Source organism: Crassostrea angulata, chromosome 7 (assembly GCF_025612915.1).
Source record: "Crassostrea angulata isolate pt1a10 chromosome 7, ASM2561291v2, whole genome shotgun sequence".
NCBI classification, from domain to species: Eukaryota; Metazoa; Mollusca; class Bivalvia; order Ostreida; family Ostreidae; genus Magallana; species Magallana angulata.
Window position 1 is genome coordinate 33,088,158 of NC_069117.1, and position 12,721 is coordinate 33,100,878.

At 36.0% G+C, this 12,721-nt stretch overlaps 1 protein-coding gene across 2 annotated transcripts; it reads left to right on the plus strand.

The window, feature by feature from the left end:
* The first annotated feature begins 177 nt into the window (after positions 1–177).
* LOC128157537 (nephrocystin-3-like) lies at positions 178–11,274 on the plus strand. 2 transcript variants are annotated; one of them, XM_052820140.1, is made up of 28 exons: positions 178–539; positions 663–876; positions 1,123–1,267; positions 1,494–1,643; positions 2,002–2,234; positions 2,603–2,688; positions 2,847–2,930; positions 3,096–3,237; positions 3,458–3,634; positions 4,051–4,154; positions 4,393–4,507; positions 4,716–4,859; positions 5,017–5,114; positions 5,443–5,625; positions 6,074–6,215; positions 6,440–6,604; positions 6,728–6,828; positions 7,021–7,143; positions 7,393–7,493; positions 7,788–7,885; positions 8,103–8,344; positions 8,548–8,623; positions 8,761–8,891; positions 8,994–9,165; positions 9,495–9,563; positions 9,797–9,922; positions 10,255–10,380; positions 10,675–11,274. In XM_052820140.1, exons 1-28 carry the CDS (start codon positions 292–294, stop codon positions 10,816–10,818), a joined length of 3,939 nt encoding a protein of 1,312 aa, XP_052676100.1. In that variant the 5' UTR covers positions 178–291; the 3' UTR covers positions 10,819–11,274. The 2 variants fall into 2 exon arrangements, with proteins under 2 accessions (XP_052676100.1, XP_052676101.1); XM_052820141.1 differs by having other exon boundaries at positions 3,102–3,237.
* The last annotated feature ends 1,447 nt before the right edge of the window (positions 11,275–12,721 follow it).

The window sequence follows — 12,721 nt, forward strand, 5'->3', positions numbered from 1 at the left end:
TAGTATTGTACGTAATCTTATAGAACAATTTAATTAGAAGTTTAAGCAATCCCAGATTTGGCAGAGATACTCCCCTACAATTAGCATGATTAGAGGCGGGACTACAAACAATCCAAATTGGTCGTTCGCCAAATCATTAAGACACCGGAGAGATTTCACATCGGGTTCGGCATTTATTAATCTGAGTTTTCCTGTTGTCAAAAAATTGAAAAAAGAATCAAGAAAATGAAAAGAATATTTATCTCTAAATATTTTGAGTGATGGTTGGGAAACGGGAGTACTTGCTTAGAAATGGGAACTGGTGGGTCGTTTCTGCATAATCCAGAGGATGATGATATATTTGGCAACGATTTAAATGGAAGCAGTCATGGTGTCATAAAGAGAATTCCTGTAGAAATAAAACCAAGAGGAAAGTTGGGTATATTTAGTCATGGCTCCAGCAGAAACAAGAGGATTGGGGGTAGTTTGCAGTCTGCGCTGTCGGTGGATTTGGAGAATCCAGAAGCGGAAAAGATCAAGAAGGAGTTCGAGATGTATAGGTAGGTATATTTGTATTTTAATTTGCATCTGTAGTATGTGTCTATCTATATACACTGCAGATAAATGTATATTCAGTTTGCCCATATATGACAAGGTGTATGACTGACAGTTGAAAATTTCAGACTAAACAAAGAGAATGACATCGCAGACATGAAGAAGAAAGAAACGAGGTTACAGATAGAAAACAAGAGACTGCGGGCGGAACTATTGGTGTTACAGAAGACTTGTACCAATCTGAGGGCAGAGAGAGACAAAGCCATTGATGCGGAACAAGCTGCTCAAGCCCGAGCGGCGGCATTTCAAAGTGACAGGGACAAAGTTCAGAGGAATTTCAAAGTGAGTGATTAAAAGCCATGTAATGCAAAAGCCATTGGCTTGCACAAAACCCTTTGATAGCTGAATGGTTCAATTTCATTTTGCAACATGCTATTTGACTAGCTGTCAAAATTATTTTGTGTATATTTAAACAATAAAATGCTTTCTTTGTTTTGCTCTTTCCATCTCTTGTGACATGACATGGCTTTCTATTTATTTTTTGGATATGGATAATAGGAGTATAACAGTCTTTGTGTTGTCTTTCAGATATTCAGAGAAAATATGGAATTACAGCTACAGACTCTACTAAGAGATAAACGAGCCCTAGAAAACAAGATATTCAAAGTGGCATCAGGTTATAGCCTAGAGGAAACTGAAGCATCTAACAGGCCTGACTTTGATGCATCACTAGGTGAGACATAGATTGAAATATATCCCTCCATCTTCACATCTCTCTCTCTCTCTCTCTCTCTCTCTCTTTCTCTCTCTCTCTCTCTCTCTCTCTCTCTCTCTCGTTAGTTTTACTTTATGAAAAATTTCATTGTTGCATTATCTTTGTTAACTATGCCAAAGCATTGCACAATAGTTGTATAATGGTAGAAATAGGAAGTTAATTAATATTTTGTCCAATTTTATAGGAAACGCCAACCCTGGAGACTGGTGGACTGCCCTGGAGAGTGAACCATCACTAAGTAACATAAGCCAGGGGCACCAGACTACACTAAGGGGACCAGAATTTGCTCAGTGTATGATGGAGACCGAGGGGCCATTCAACAACATCAACAGGGGTATCAAGCTTTTTAACTTTTAAAATATCTGACCATCAAAGCAAAAGAACTTTGCATTATAAGTGTGGGTAAAAAATGTGAAGTTTTATAGAATGGCCTGTTAAACTAAGAATTCATGTGCAAATTAATTTCATAGTTTAAGAATTAAATTTGAAGGGATTTAGTAATAAATGACAAATTATAAAAGAGATGTACTTGTAGCTTAAATTGAATGAATTCATTATTCAATATAAGAAGTCAGACTTTTCTATCTGAGATTTGAATCATGGCAGTCATGAGGATGTTGGCTAAAATAGATACAAAAATTGAAGAAGAAAATCCACAGCACTGTTTGATTAAATGCTATTGCATTCTGTAGAGGACTGGAGTTCTGTGATGACCAGTCTAACCAAAATCATCCCCAGTCTCCCCGAGCATGCCCTGAGTCCGGTCATAAGGATCTATGTGTCCGCCCCTAGGGACACACAGGTAGAAGTGGAGATATTCCAGAAGGAGCACTTCCCTAGACTGGCTGCCCTGTGTAATGGGGAAGGGAGGGAGCTGATATTGATACACCTCACAATGGAAGACTCGGTCAACCCTTCTCCTCAGGTAGAATCTATGTTGTATGCTCCTTATTTTTGAGTGAGTACTTTTAAGTCCATGTTTCCCCATTTTGTATCAATTTGCGAGAATGTGAAATTGGAACTGCCAAACTTTTATTGTATTAATTTCATATAGTTCACAACTGTCAGAAAAATAAAGCAATAATTTAAAATTTGCAAGGGATAATTCTCAAAATTTTACGTTGACATTAATTTCCTGAATCAAATAAGGAATTTTCAGTATGTGATGGATGTCATTTTTTTTAACAGTAGATTGAAAGATTTCGCAGCATTATTATAAAATTTTGCACAATGATGTATTTTTATGTAAAAAGACTAATGGGTCATGTATAATGCTGCATGTGTTAATTTTAGATGATTGAAAGACACCAGTTGACAAGGAAGAGACAGATAGAGAAGTCGTCAATATTTGTGGGTTTTCTTGGAGATGCTACCGACAGGTCTGTACAATATGAACATCAATTACCGGTACCAAAAATATTGCCAGCACATGTGAAACACATGATTTATAGAACACATTTTATTCTACCTTAGGTCTTAGGAGTATTTAAAAATTTAATCTGGGAATTTTAGAGAATTTTATATTTCAAATTCACAGGTTTACTAGTCTGGAATACAAATTTGGTTATTTGGAGAATAACAACAATCTCTCAGCTGTATTTTCATTCAGAGATGGGAAAGGGTAAGGATATGATCTCTTTGATGTATCAAAAGTGTTTTTCAACTAATTGGGAACGAGTATGTAGCTTTTAGAAATTGTCTTTACTGTGATGCTACTTCAAGAACTAATACTAGTTGTCATTTTAAAGCATTTGTAATGTTTTGTTTGTTTTTTTTAAATTTTAAGTAACAGGGCAAGTCATACGGAAGCCAGTGAATTAAAGAACAAAGTCAGGCAAAAAGGAAATGCTAAAATCATTGATGGCTACACAGCACCTTCAAGAGGAGTAGAGCAAGCTGTCGCAGAAATAGAAAAAATGATTAAAACAGTGAGTGATTTCTTCTTTTTTTTTTCTTTTTTCTTCTAAAAAGTGTTCCAACATAAGCTTCTTAATTTTGACTTTAAGTAAATTTTATTTATTGCTCTTTTGGTAGGTTATGATTTTAATTATTTTTTTAAGTGATCTTTTCCATTAATTGATAATTAACAAGTGGTACAAATGATGATTTACGCAAAATTTTTGAATTTTTTTTTTTTTGTTTACATAGGAGGTGGGTATGGACACTGGACAGGAGAGAATTGAGGATGATGAGACGATCGCGGGGGAGATGGAGGGACCGGACAAGATCTGTGGGGGACAGGTGTGGGACACACATGGGGATTATGAACAGATGGAGGCGTTTAATTTCGCCATCAAATCCAGCTGTGAGCTTGGCTTTGAAAAGGTCAGTTATATTATTGATAAGTTGCCTTGAGTCAGAATTTGAAAATATCATTTCTAAAAAGGAATATTGAATATTTCTTGACATATAAATATTGTAACATTGAAACAAATTAAAAAAGTCTTATGGATAAGAATTTCTAACTGGAGGCACACATATACTGTGAAATCATTAGATTTCGTGGTGGCTCAATTTTCGTGGAATTCTTGGGTACCTCTCATTCGCGAACTAACATCCTCCCCAAATTATTAAACTAGTGTTATAAAGTCTATTTCCTCTTGTAGGTATAAGATAATACACGAAATTACGTCCCCACAAACCTGTAAATTTCAAGCAATCGACGAAAATTGGCCCCCACGAAGTTTAATGATACCACAGTATGTGATTTGTACATAGTGAAGTTTCTTTACTTCTATTAGCATTACGAGAGATTGAATGCCCACATTTCTTCTGCTGGTCTCCTTCCACCATTGTTGATCATTGGTACCCCAGGATCTGGCAGATCTTTGCTGCTGGCTCAGTGGTATGTAACCGCATCTTTATTTGGTGGTTTCTGGGGGTAGAGTACCGGTACATGTAATTTAACAGTAGATGTTACCAAATGTATTTCACGAAGGGTTACAGTGAGAAAAACTTTTTCATGTATATCAACCTGGATTAAAATGCTGGAAATTTACAGAAGTATACACATTAATTATTTGAATTGTTTATTTGGTAAATTTTATCAGGTTATAATGATTAATGTTGCTTCCCTGTTTCAGGATGAATTTACAACAGGAGAAGACCCCGTCTGGTCTAGTGTTGTACCACTTTGTGGGGTCTGAGACGTCAGTCAGTGCTGACCCTATCTTTATGATCAGGCGATTAACTTCTCAGGTATAAATGATGGAAAATGGTTTGAAAAAGTATTTTGTCGAAAAAATGAGCAGCAATTTTTTTGACAAAGATTTTTGACCTAGTGGTAGTTTGTACATGTAAGTGTACATGAACATTTTGTATTATACATGTAATAAAATGACATGAACTTTAATTTTAAATTGACAGTATTCAATATAAGGCCACATTGTTTATCATTCTCTGACAGTTGATGCAGAAGGTGAACTCCCCTCCTGCCCTGACGGCCGACCCAATCAGACTGGTGGAGGAATTTCCAAGATGGCTGGAAAAAGTCTCGGAGAAAACTCCTGGTGGAGTCATCCTGGTCCTAGACTCCATCAACAGATTCCAGGTAAAGATGGATAAGCTCCATTGGCATTGTCCAAAATTCACATAACTTCTGATATTTGTTTCTCTATGAAAAAGGACCACTTAATATGAATCTAGAAATTTTCTGTGAGGATACTTAAATTGCAAATGTATTATATTCAAATTTATTTTTACTCTAGCAAGCAGAGATACACCTGAAATGGCTGCTTGATCCATTACCTGTGGATGTCAGGGTCATTGTGACGGCTGATGAAGAGACCTGTCCTCAGGCCTGGAGGTAGGTCAAGGTCATTGTAACTTAATGATACTGTTCATGCTTCTTTATTAAGATTATGACAACTACGGTATCACAAAAAGAGTAAAAGAATGGAAATATCACCTGAGTGGTGTAGAGCACAGTTTGAATACACAATTTGAAAACAGTTATCAGTATACATGTACATGCAAAAAGATTTATGTACTTTCTGTCAACTTAGCAACTGAAAGCCAAGATTTTGTCCCCTAAATGAAGCGTTAAGAACCGGCCATAAATGGTAAAGATTGGAAAGAAAATATTTCAAAATAAACTGCGTGCACTGTCTTTAACTCTTTTTGTGCCTTTGTAGAGCATGGCCCACCCTTCATGTTGAACCACTCAGCAATAAGAACGTGAAGGAGCTGATCCATGCCGAACTTGCCACAATGGACGCACAGATCGGTTCAGAGGACAGCTTGATCCTGACACACTGTAGGACCCCCGCCACCTGTAGTCCTCTCTATGTCATGGTCCTGACCAGGCACATTGCAGGGTGAGGACTTCTGTGTGTTCAATTCAGATATAAAAAATAAAGTTTTACTTTTTTGCTTTATTACTTTCAACTCTTTTTCAAAATTAATGATAACTCATTCTTAACCTTTTGTGTCAGTTCTTGAAATGTTGACCAGAACTGGTATTTATAATGTCTGAATAATCAAGATTACCGGTATTATTCATGTAAATTTGACTAAAAATTCTCAAAACATATATCATTTTAAAAATTTTGTTTTAAAGTCTTCCCTTATGTCAAAGATTTTTACCTTTTTCTTAACTTTTGACCTTTTCAGAATAGACTTTGTATACCTTATAATATGTATATACATTACATGTACTAAGTGATATTAAAGGTGTACATAGATGTGTCAAGTTCAAAGGTCAAATTGGTGCTAATAGTTAAATATCCATGGAGATTTAATTAACCAAATCTTGCTCTTTAATAGGTATTTAAAGCATGATGGCCAGGTGGGATCACAACTGGATGTGTTATTGACTTGTCAGGATTGTGTCAGTCTGTATGGAAAAATCCTGGATCTTCTCCGGATCAGTCTGGAATCCCAGGAGACAAGGGGATTCCTTAAATCAGTCAGTTTTGAGAACTTGATGTGTTTATATTATTATGATCAATGCATGTTTGAAGGAAAATTTTAAAGTTTGTCCCCAAGTTTACTTATTTAATTCATTAGCTGAGAATGTTCTGAGGAAGTGCATTGTCTGTATATGTAAAGAGCAAGTGTTAGTTTCCAGATCTTAAAGTACATGTGTGCTTAGATACATTGTTTATACACAGAAATTTTACTGTTTCTCAGATACTGCGATACCTGTATGCAAGTCGAGGTGGCCTATGTGAGACAGAGTTGCTGGCCCTGATCCCACACCTCACCGTTAACTTCCTGTCCGTGTTTACTGAGGTCCTCACCGACCACCTAGTGCTCAAATACCAAGGGGGACTACTCACATTTGCTCACGAACAAGTTAGTCCTAGCATTCTATGTATTATACAATGATTTTCTTCTGTATTGATTAAGCTTGAATTTCTTGATGTATCTTGTTGCTCTAGGGACATTTTAAAATGCTATTTTTTTCTGTGTACACAGGTTAGGTATGCTGTTCAGGACTACTGCTTTGGAAAGGATGAGGCCAAACTTGTGGTTCAACTGAGGAAAGATCTCACCCGATACTTCTCACAGTTCATGAAGTAAAAATTTATTTAATGTTTTTGATTAAGTTTATATTCTATGCTACATGCTTAGACTGATATATACATGTACCGGTATATGAAGGCCAAAACATTTACTGGTACATGTACCTGTAAACTAAATATGGATTCTGAAGAATGGGCAAAACATGTGATTGAGATATGCATGATTTTATTATTTTATTTTAATAGTCCAGGGCAAGTAACATGCAGAGTAGCTGATGAGTTGCCATGGTTACTAAAGATAGATGGAGACAAAGAGAGTCTGCAGGAATGCATATTGAATCTCTGTATATTCCAAAGACTTTACGCAAGGTAAGGCTGTGTAGATGTTGTGTTCATGGTCTTAGAACTAACACAATAATAAACTTTGTATAACCAGTACATACATGTAGTCACAGAGAGAGAGAGAGAGAGAGAGAGAGAGAGAGAGAGAGAGAGAGAGAGAGAGAGAGAATTTGTCTAATGCGTATCAAATGAATATGAAGAATGAATTTCCATGTGGGTACCTGATGATAATGTCAAGGGTTTATGAAACAATACTTTGTGTTCTTTATTTAACAGGGGCCGATGTGCAGAGTTGATCAGTTACTGGCAGTTTATTACTGCTGACAAGAACAGCATGGCACAGGCTTACTTCACAGCAACCAGGAAAATGGAGGAGGGTGAGACCAATAGTTTGGGCTCTTTGTTTGTGTCCTTATATACTGTATGCTTAAGTCAACACATACATGTACCGGTACTTTAGTATGCTGGAAAAGCCTTTTATAATTGAAGATGTTTATATATATTTACCAGTACTCAAAAAATATTCTAACTTAATCATCTTTAAAAAATGTTTATCTATTATGTTCTTGTTAAAAAAATTAGCTTAAATAAAAAAAAGTTCATGATGAAGTGAATAATTCTGTTTATGGTACATTGAAACGGCTTTTATTTACTGTGTTTACAATTTCCAGTGGTAGGTCAGAATGGTGGCCTGATCACTCTCCCCCGCATAGCCGACATGTATGAGTCTCTGGGACGCTTCCTCAAAGACCTGGGACTCCTCAACCAGGTGTGTACTAAATACACATGTACCTGTAGATTCTGAAAAGTTATATGGATGTACAGAACTATTTTGTTCTTTGTCCATGCAGTAGCTACAACAATTCTTTCTTACCTGAATTTGCTAATGATATAAAGCATTGAGATTCAAAATTTGTTAAAATCTAAGGATGTTTTCTTTTTTAATGTGGAGAAAAATTCACATGTAAATTTGTTTTCTCTTTCAGGCTGTTCCAGCACTACAGAGAGCGTTGGAGATCCGGGAGATTGCTCTGGACCCGGACCATCCCATCGTAGCCCGGTCACATCACCAGTTGGCAGGACTCCATGCTCAGTGGGGGAAGTTCTCCACCGCCGAGGCCTTCTACAAACAGGCCCTGGACATTTATGTGGACAGATATGGGTCCGATCACTATCTAGTGGCCAAGGAACTGGATGCTCTCGCCGTGCTGTACCAGAAACAGGACAAGTAAGTTTTTAGTTTTGGAGAATGCACCAGTGTGGAGAAGTTCATGTAAGTGCAGGGATTGGACAATAAATGTAAAATCAGTTGATCATATTGATGAAAAGCCATTCAAACAGTCTTAATGGTATTTGTTGATGAAGGCAAGCAAATTTGGCTCTTGTCTGGATTTCCAATTGAATTTGAAAGGTTCTTTGCTTTTACTGTAGGCATGACCTAGCCGAACCTCTGAAGAAGCGAGCTGTTTCTATCAGAAAGAAAGTAAAGACTCCTAGGTCTAATTCTGTGAGTAGATTTATTTTTTAGCATTATGGATAGTGGAATTTATTGAACTTTCTAACTCCATGATATGTTCGGCCTTGTATGCTTTAAAAATATACAATGTGACAAGTATCCATAATTAATTCTTATTGCATAAACAGGGCCAGATGAAATCAGTGGTACAAAGAAGAGCTCTTCAGCTTGAGGAGTTAGCAATAGGCCCAGACTCACCTGACCTGGCGAGAACCCTTAATGAGCTTGGAGTGTTGCATTATTTACAAAATGACCTAGAGTAAGCAGAAACATACATTGTACTCTAAATGACGTCACCTCCATCTCCTCAAATTTTAAAGGAGAAGAATGCAAAATAATTTTATAATGTTTAAATTTTCAGAGCAGCAGAATCTCTATTGAAGAGATCGTTGGAGATGAGAGAAGCAACACTGGGCAGCGATCACCCTGACATTGCTCAGTCGCTGAACAACTTGGCAGCTCTGTACAACGACAGGAAACAGTATGACAAAGCAGAGCCTCTGTATGAGAGAGCTCTACAAATAAGACTCCAGGTATGGCAGAGTTTTACTGTGAACATTATCCTTATTGGTGATACATGTATTATAACTGCTGTTGAAAAATGAAATGTAGAGAACTAGGATTTTGATTTTGATTGATTGCTGGATTTAAAAAGTATGATCTATTGTTATGAATCAACGCCCCTCTGGCCACCTAAACATTTTTGTTGCAGTTGAAGTTGGATTGCTTCAAGAAAAGCAAAACTTTTGATGTGTACTTTACCGGTACTTTATGGAAGGACTGTTAAAAAATATACAATATTTATTATTAAAATTTTACCATTTATGTTTCCAATTTTATCACAAGGTTGTTTTTCTTGCAGCATTTCAGTGTAAACCATGACAGTGTAGCCTCAGTCATCAAACACCTAGCACTGCTGTACCGGAAACAGGTAAAACCTTCAGGCTCAGTGGTCAAAGATGGTTAAACATCAGTATACACCTGTAGTCTTTATAATCATTTTTGTTGATTTTTGCTTAAAATCTCGAGGTCAATCTCAAATGTTAATTTTCTTTTAAAGAAAATATTCATTCTATAATCCAAAACAAATTTCTGGATTAGTAATTTGTCAGAATACAAAAGCAACAGATTACAACATTCTTAATGTATTATACCACTTTGCAGGGTAAATTTGAGAAGGCAGAGCCTCTGTATAAGCGAGCTATAGAGATAAGAGAGAAGTCTTTTGGATCAGACCACCCCTCTGTAGCCACTGCCTGTGTCAACCTGGCCGTCCTGTACTCACAGCAGGTACTTGGTGTTAGGAGGCAATAATATACAAATCTATAGCCTTCTGATGAGGTCCAAACAAAATTCTATAGACCTAAGGAGAGAATATTAATAGAGGATGAAGTCTGAGGTTGTGCCTTTCTGTTGATTATTTTAACCTTCCTATGAATATTTGAACTCTAGTAATATAGACTGCAAGTTGGCTAAACAGTATCAGGTCAAGGTCAATGACTGGTAATGTTTAAGGTCATTTGTTAGGTTCAAGGTCAAGGTCAAAGTAATTGTAACATATTAATTATTCTGCAATCTTAAGGAAAGCATTTTACAAACTCTTTATTCTTGATTTTGTTTAGAACAAATATACTGAAGCAGAGCCACTGTATAAGAGGGCCCTACAGATCTATGAGGAGAGCATGGGTCCCCATCACCCCAGGGTGGCAGAGACCTTGAGAAACCTTGCAGTCATGAAATATGAAATGGTAAGTGTCTGTGTGTAAGGTTCCACTGTACTGCGGCATTATAGAGTTTTCTGGATCGCAGTTTCTGTATACCTGATACTTCAAATACATGTATACGATAACTATCATAAACTAATTATGTTAATATTTATTGGGTTCTTTGAAAAATACATTTTTGACAAATTTTTGAAAAATAAGATGCAAACAGATTTTAAGATTGGTGTGCTTGTTAAAATTTACATTTACAGTTTAAATTAATATAGTAAAGTTATGAAAAAAAATGAATTTCCTTTTCCGCAATATTTTGATTTTTAGAGAGACTTTGAGACTGCAGCCAAACTGTACAAGAGAGCCACAGAAATCAAGGACGGGGATAATTCATATGGGGTCAAGGTCATGTCAAGAAGATGTTCAAGCAGCGACACAAATTCTACAGTCAAATTGATGATGAACTCATAGTTAGGCTGGCATATTTCGTGAACAATCATCACAAGATAATCAAGAAAGAGGTTATTTATTGAACGAAAATGGAAGAAAAGATATGTTATAAATTGTACTGTTTTTATAGTACCTCTTCCCCGTTTGGTTCATTTCATATAGAGGACAGTAAAAGTGCCAAAGATATGTTGATGTTCATAGATAATTATATATATCTATCTATGACGCTGACTTCGTACTTAGCTCTTAGTTCAAATCTCATTGAAAGAAAGTGAAGTTTGTTAAATATGGTAGATATATCTTTACAATGAGTATTTCTTCCCAATCTTATTGATCTTGGATATTTGAATTGTATTTAATATTCAAATACAGTAAAGTCCCAAATTTTGCCATAGAAATGTCCGTCCCGTTAATTTCATCCGTCCTCGATAATTATTAATACTTGTATCCGTCTTGGATCGGAACAGATCCCACGATAAATATCATACCTGTTAACCTTTCAAAGCTGCTATGTGGGAGAATCTCCCCCTTACCAACTTGGCTAAGGGGGAGATTTTGCGTAAACGACGTTTTTTCACGTGAAATGCAAATATATATTAAAAATACTGTTACCGGGTAGATACCTTATTTTACCATTGTTATTAATGCATTTGCAATCATTTTAAATTTTATTATTTCTATGACTACCAGTGTGCAATTACAACTTGTGTTGCTGTACATGTTCAGAAAACTATTATTTTGTTTGCATGGTACAATACAAGAAGTCAATAGTGCCACTTTTAAAAAATTTATATTAAGACTTCTTATTGTTCAGTATTGAACCATCACTGCATGCTGACATCTAGGGTAAACACAGAAAATTTTGAATTTGCAGTGAAACCCAGTTAAGAAAATACCAGTAAATAATATTCATTAAAATTATTTTTTGCCTTATATATAGGATAGATTTTTAATTCACAAAACAACATGTATTTCTCCAGTATCTTTAAAAATGATCTCTGTTGTAATGTCTATAGCATCCCTGTAATTCATAGTACCGGTACTATAAACTTTAAAAACTCTTGTGAAATGCTTTTGCACTTTTTCCTCGAGCTTCACTTTTATCGGTAGCTTGTATAAACACTCAGTGTTCCAAACTCACTTTGATTTTTACCGACTGTGCTGGCCAGACAGAATTAGTCACGACTCACTGCACGTGGCTTGGGTCCTGTTAAGTGACACCACTGGCTGTGTGTTGTTTTCTTTGGTGTTACAGAGTAAAATCAAGATGTTTTAAGCTTTTACTTATTTTTTTATAAGGCCTATGCATAACTAAATACGTGACTGATTTAAGTCAAAACCGGAAGTAATCGTAAAAAGTAAACTGGACTATAACATGTCATACTATGATCACGGTAGACAGTACTTGGATGGATTTTGATATATTCAAGCTACACAGCAGCTTTTTGAGCTCAAAATCAGAGAAAAACTCGCAGTGGTTGTTGAAATTTGCGTGTAAAGATTCAGAATTGGGGGGGGGGGGGGGGTAATGGAGGAGACAAATACGATTGCGGGAGAAATTTGTCTCCCGCGCGTGAGATAGGTTGGATGCGGGAGATCTTAGATTTTTAGGCCGTTTTGCGGGAGTCTCCCGCGCAATGCGGGAGGGTTAACAGGTATGAAATATACGCTGTAATGTTTTATTAGTTTCAAATTCAAATCATTCTTTTAAATGATGTGCAAAAGGGTATTTTACTTATATATTTATAGATAAGAATCTTATAAATTATGTTAATGCTGTAATGCCAATTTTTTGTCAACAATTTGACTTAATTAATGCATTCTGTGATGAGTTTTACTGCTGAATTGGTTTTAATTTGTTAGTGTTTTGTTACCTTACCATGTGTTAATTAAGGTAATCCATTATTAGTATTAAAAATGATCT